Consider the following 6,000-nt stretch of genomic DNA (forward strand, 5'->3'; position numbering starts at 1 on the left):
CTACAGGCAATATCCCCAATGAACACAGATGCTAAAATCCTCAACAAATTATGAGCAAATCAGGTATAGGAATATATTAGAAAGAGCATACACCACAACCAAGTGGGATTTATTCTAGGGATGCAAGGATGGTATAATATTCCGCAAATCAATAAACGTGATACATCACATAAACAGACTGAAAGACAAAAATCACATGATCATATCAATAGACGCAGAAAAAGCATTTGACAAAATCCAACACCCATTTTTGATAAAAACTCTCAGCAAAGTGGGAATAGAGAAATCATATCTCAGCATAATTAAAGCCATATATGACAAACCTACAGCCAACATCATACTCAATGGGCAAACACTAAAACCATTTCCCCTAAGAACAGGAACAAGACAAGGATGTTTGCTTTCCCCATTCTTATTCAACATAGCACTGGAAGTACTAGCCACAAAGATCAGATAAGAAGAAGAAATAAAAGGCTTCCAAATTGGTAAGGAGAAAGTAAAACTCTCATTATTTGCAGTTGACATGATATTGTACATAGAAAACCCTAAAGACTCCACAAAAAAATACTAGCTTTAATAAATGAATTTGGCAATGTAGCAGGATATAAAATTAACACCCAGAAATGGATGGCATTTTTACATACCAACTAGGGGCCCAGTGCACGAATTTGTGCACCTTGAAAGGAACTGTAGGCTGCAGTGGGCACAGAGGCAGGTCTCGGCCCATCCTCTGCACCCCCGCCCAGCCCCTCCTGCCACGGTCCCTGGTCCCCTGTCTGCCGGTAGCCCTGCTCCCACCGGCAGCCCTGCTCCCACCGGCATCAATGCCACGCACTGACGGCACCAGCCCCGCTTGCACCTGCTGACAGCGCAGAGCAATTGGGGCCGGTGCCAGCAGCGGGTGCGAGTGGGGCTGGCGCCTTCAGCAGGTGTGAGCGGTGGCTACTACCCCAATTGCCCCTCAGGAGCAGGGGGAGGTGGAGAAGCCCTCAGGGACGATCGGGGCTGGCAGCCACCACTCGCACCCGCTGACAGCGCTGAGTGATTGGGACCAGAGCCAGGTGCCAGCAGCGGGTGCGAGCGGCGGCTCCAGTGCTGGCAGCTGGTGCAAATGCTGGGTGGGAGCAAAGAATTTTCAGTAACCACCAGAGGCTCGCCACGATGACAGTGACAGGTGCCCCACCTTGGTCTGGCGCCCCCGCTCACCACTCCACCATCCCGCCGCAGCCAATGCCCACCATGTTCCACACTCTGCCGCCTGCTGCTCACGCCCACCATGTTCTGCACACGTCCCCCTGGTGGTCAGCACACGTCATAGCGACCAGTTGTTCCATTGTTTCGCCATTCAGTCTATTTGCATGTTAGCCTTTTATTATATAGGAGGATAATCAATTCTCAGAAAGAGAAACTCAACAAACAATCCCATTTACCATTGCAACAAAATAAAACACTTAGGAATAAACTTAACCAAGGAGGTAAAAGTCTTGTACTCAAAAAACTATAGGATGTTGAAAAAAGAGATAGAGGAAGATATAAGCAAGTGGAAGAATATAGTGTGTTCATGGATTGGTAGAATTAACATCATTAAAATGTCCATACTATATCCAAAGCAATCTACAGATTCAATGTAATCCCTATTAAAATATCAGAACTAGAATACTCCAAAAATTATATGGAACCAAAAAAGTCCCCGAATAGCCACAGCAATCTTGAGAAAGAAGAGTTGGAGGGATCACAATACCAGATATCAAGTTATACTACAAAGCCACTGTAATCAAAACAACCTGGTACTGGCACAGGAACAGGTATATAGATCAATAGAACAGAACAGAGACCCCAGAAATCAACCTAAGCCAGTATACTCAATTAATATTTGACAAAGGAGGCAAGAACATACAATGGAGTCAAAACAGTCCCTTCAATAAATGGTACTGGGAAAATTGGACAGATACATGCAACAAAAATGAAAGTAGACCACCAACTCGCACCCATACACAAGAATAAACTCAAAATGGATAAAAGATTTAAATTTAAGTCATGAAACCATAAAAATCCTAGAAGAAACCATAGGCAGCAAAATCTCAGACATCTCTCATAGCAATATGTTTACCCACACATCTTCTAGGGCAAAGGAAACGTAAGGAGAAAATAAACAAATGGGACTACATCAAAATAAAAAGCTTCTGCACAGCAAAAGAAACCATCAACAAAATGAAAAGGGAGCCCACTGTATGGGAGAACATATTTGCCAATGGTACATCTGATAAAGGGTTAATATCCAAAATATATAAGGAACTCATACAACTTAACAGAAGGAAGACAAACAATCCAATTAAAAGATGGGCAAAAGATCTGAACAGACACTTCTCCAACGAAGACATATAAAAAAATGCTCAAAGTTACTGATCACGAGAGAGATGCAAATTAAAATGACAATGTAGTATCACCTCACACTTGTCAGAATGGCTACCATCAACAAATCAACAAATGACAAGTGCTGGCAAGGATGTGGAGAAAGGGAACCCTATTACACTACTTGTGGGAATGCATTATGGAAAATAGTATGGAGTTTCTCAAAAAATTAAAAATGGAACTGCCATTTGACCAGCGATCCCACTTCTAGGAATATATCCTAAGAGACCTGAAACACCAACAGAAAGAATGTATGCACCCCTACGTGCATAGCAGAGCAATTTACAATAGCTAAGATCTGGAAACAGCCCAAGTGCCCATCAGCAGATGAGTGGACCAGAAAGCTGTGGCACATTTACATCATGGTTTACTCTGCAGCAGTAAAAAAGAAGGATCTTTTACCCTTTGAGACAGCATGGAGAGACCTGGAGAGTATTATGCTAAGCAAAATAAGACAGTCAGAGAAAGACAAGTATCACATGATATCACTCATATGTGGAATCTAATGAACAAAATAAACTGATGAACAAAGGGAATGAGAACATGGAACAGACTGGGGAATCTCAGAGGGAAGTTAGGGGCGAGAGGGGAAATTAACCAAAGAACTTGTATGCATATATGCATAACCCATGGACTCAAACAATAGAGTGGTGAAGGCCTAGGGTGGGGGTGGGAGGGCAGCTAGAATGGGTCTATGGGGGGAAAAAGGAGGACATATGTAATACTTTCAACAATAAAAAAAAGAGATGGACCCATATTCTTCAACAAACCACAGGGAAAAGGGGGCAGCAGGGTGAGCGTTAGAGATTGTAAATTTTATTAACCACATGCACGCCTTCTGAGGGGAGGAACAGGAAGGGGTGTGGCCCATGGCACTCGCATGCGCTGATTGGTGGCTCAATGTCTCGGGGAATCCGGGCAGCAGATGCTGGTTACGTCATACTCCGCCCACCAGTTGGGGGAAGGGAGGATCTATCAGATATCCACTGGTACAAAATAGTAAAAAAGACATTTTCAAGACAACTGGGGAAAATGGCAAAGACTGGGTATGATGTTAAAGAATTATTTTGTTAGTGTGAAAATAATATTGTGGTTATGTTTTTAAAAGTTTGTTACAGTTACATACTTAACTACTTAGGGGTGGTATAATTGGATGTGTGCAATTTGAAATAGTCTGGAAAACAAGGGGTGTGTGTCTGCGGGAAAGCAGTAAATATGAGACAAAAACAAACTGAGTGCTGGGTACATAAAGATTCACTATTCTCTCCACTTTTTATACTAAAGGAAAAGAAGCACTGGGTCTGAATGCTTTAGATGCTATTTATCTGATATTAACTTGCAACTTATTCTCACTTAAAGTGCACCTTTTGGTACAATACCAGACTTTCTTCAGTATGTGTAGAATTGCCTCTAAACTGCCCATCTTTGTCTGATATATCAACAAATCACAGAATGCCAAAGAAGAGAGGGACTTTCAAGAGTATTTCGTTTTCCTTCTGCATTTTAAAGATGGGGAAACTGAGACTCAAATTTTCACTAGTCCGCAACTGGACCTATATAGGCAGAAAATAGTCAATATATCTGCGTACGTTTAAAGTGCAAATGTCTTAACTGGCAACGCTGGCCTGCTCGAGGTTTAAAAACACCCTCTTCGTGTCTCTTCTGTGGAAGCACTAAGAAAAACACATCTCACAAACCAACCAGTAAGCAGCGCGGAGATGAAAGCACTAGGCGAGGACATCCTTTGTCCTCCCTTATCCAGCTCCGCGCCCCCTGTCGGCCGGCGCCTGAGGCTCCGAGAGAAGCAAAGGGCGCACGCGCGACAAAGGACGCAGCGCGGCACAGGGAGCGCACTGGTCCTCTCGGGCACGTTCCGCCTTCCCCAGGCCGGCCAGGTGGCTGCTTACCCGAACTCCAAATGACCGCCGGGAAGTTGGAAACTGCCAGCTCCAAATGACCCTTTCCTCTTTCCCAGGAGGACACAGCGAGGATGCCTGCAGCTAGTCACCACAACTCCCACCCCGACACCGGGCCGGCGCGCCCGCGGCTCGGCGGCAGCTGGCATGGCGCAGGAGGACCGCGAGCCGCCTCCTGGTGACGTTCGCCCGCCCCCAGGGCTGCACCAATCCCGTTCTGCGCCGACTGCGCGCCACGCCCGCCGGCGCGCCTTCGGGCTTGGTGTCTGATCGCCAGGGGTTACAGCTTGTGAAGCACAGCAGTTGCTCTGGAAAGGACTGTGTCGAGGTCTTCGTCTTTACTAACGACGCCTTCTGTTGTGCTTTCCACATTCGTTCCTCTCAGAGTCCTCCAACTAATGCATTTCCCAGGCACCTGCTTTTATAGAACTGTACCTTTGCACATCCTATTCTTTTTTCTTCGATCTTCACACAGTAAACTCATTCTCACTCTAGTTCAAATCAGTGTGGAATTAGGGCAAGGACACATACCGTAGAAACACTCCAATATAAGTAAAAATATTCTCAAATCATGGGGGGAAATAGGACTAAACAATAAATTGTTCCGGGAGTTTGTAACCTATTTGGGAGAAAAAACGGACACTTCTAGTTACCTTTGACCAACACAAAATCCCAGCTGAATCAGAGTTGTACTTAAAACACTAAAATTCTCTTTATGGGGAGTATTTACTTTTTTAAAAATTATCATAAATTGTTTTACTTCTACCAAAGTAATGTGCACACAATTTAACAAGGTCAAATGGTACCAAAAAAAATGGCAACAGCCGAAACCGGTTTGGCTCAGTGGATAGAGCGTCGGCCTGCGGACTGAAAGGTCCCGGGTTCGATTCCGGTCAAGGGCATGTACCTTGGTTGTGGGCACATCCTCAGTGGGAGGTGTGCAGGAGGCAGCTGATCGATGTTTCTCTCTCATCGATGTTTCTAGCTCTCTATCCCTCTCCCTTCCTCTCTGTGAAATATCAATAAAATATATTTAAAAAAAAAAAAATGGCAACAAGAACAATGTTACCCTCTAATTCTCTTTCCAACCACTTTTAATTCTTTAAACTGTTATTTTTATACATATTTACATTATTACTACATATTTTTAAGAAATATGTTTATTCTGCATTTTGTAATGAAACATGGGGTTCGGGTTGCGGACTTCTTCTCGTGAGTCCTTGTCTGACGAAGTTGAAGAATAAATTCGTGGACTAACATTTCTTTAATAAAAGTGTAGACGTTTATTGGAAGTGTTAACTTAAAAAAACCATTGAAACCTGTAAAGAATTTTTGTGAGTTTATTTGAGCCAAACTGTTAACATATGCCGGGAAGCAGAACCTCTACAAATTGAGATAATGCTCCGGAGAATGGGGGGTTACATCTGTATTTATACATTGCAATCAAAGGAAGGGATGTAGGTGGGTTACATGAAATCCATTGGTGATAGATCAGAGAGGCAGGAGAAACCCCTGGGATTGGATAAAAGTAAAATAATAGACACATACTTAGATGGGTGCAGGAACAATTAACATGATAATGAAGGAATTTGTGGTATCTGTCCTGGTGCCCAGCACATTTGGTTGTGTCCCAGGGCAGTGGTTGGCAAACCACGGCTCACGAGCCACATGT

At 43.8% G+C, this 6,000-nt stretch overlaps 1 protein-coding gene across 1 annotated transcript in view; it reads right to left on the reverse strand.

Annotated features, from left to right (window-relative positions):
• NUDT15 (nudix hydrolase 15) overlaps window positions 1–4,527 on the reverse strand; it is a 28,429-nt gene extending 23,902 nt beyond the window's left edge. The window contains exon 1 of the mRNA XM_080659494.1: window positions 4,320–4,527. Coding sequence (XP_080515620.1) covers window positions 4,320–4,477 — 158 coding nt within the window. The 5' untranslated portion in view covers window positions 4,478–4,527. The remainder of the gene's footprint in view (window positions 1–4,319) is intronic.
• Window positions 4,528–6,000: the final 1,473 nt, after the last annotated feature.

The sequence above is a fragment of the Plecotus auritus genome (assembly GCF_963455305.1).
Source record: "Plecotus auritus genome assembly, chromosome: 3".
Lineage (NCBI taxonomy): Eukaryota > Metazoa > Chordata > Mammalia > Chiroptera > Vespertilionidae > Plecotus > Plecotus auritus.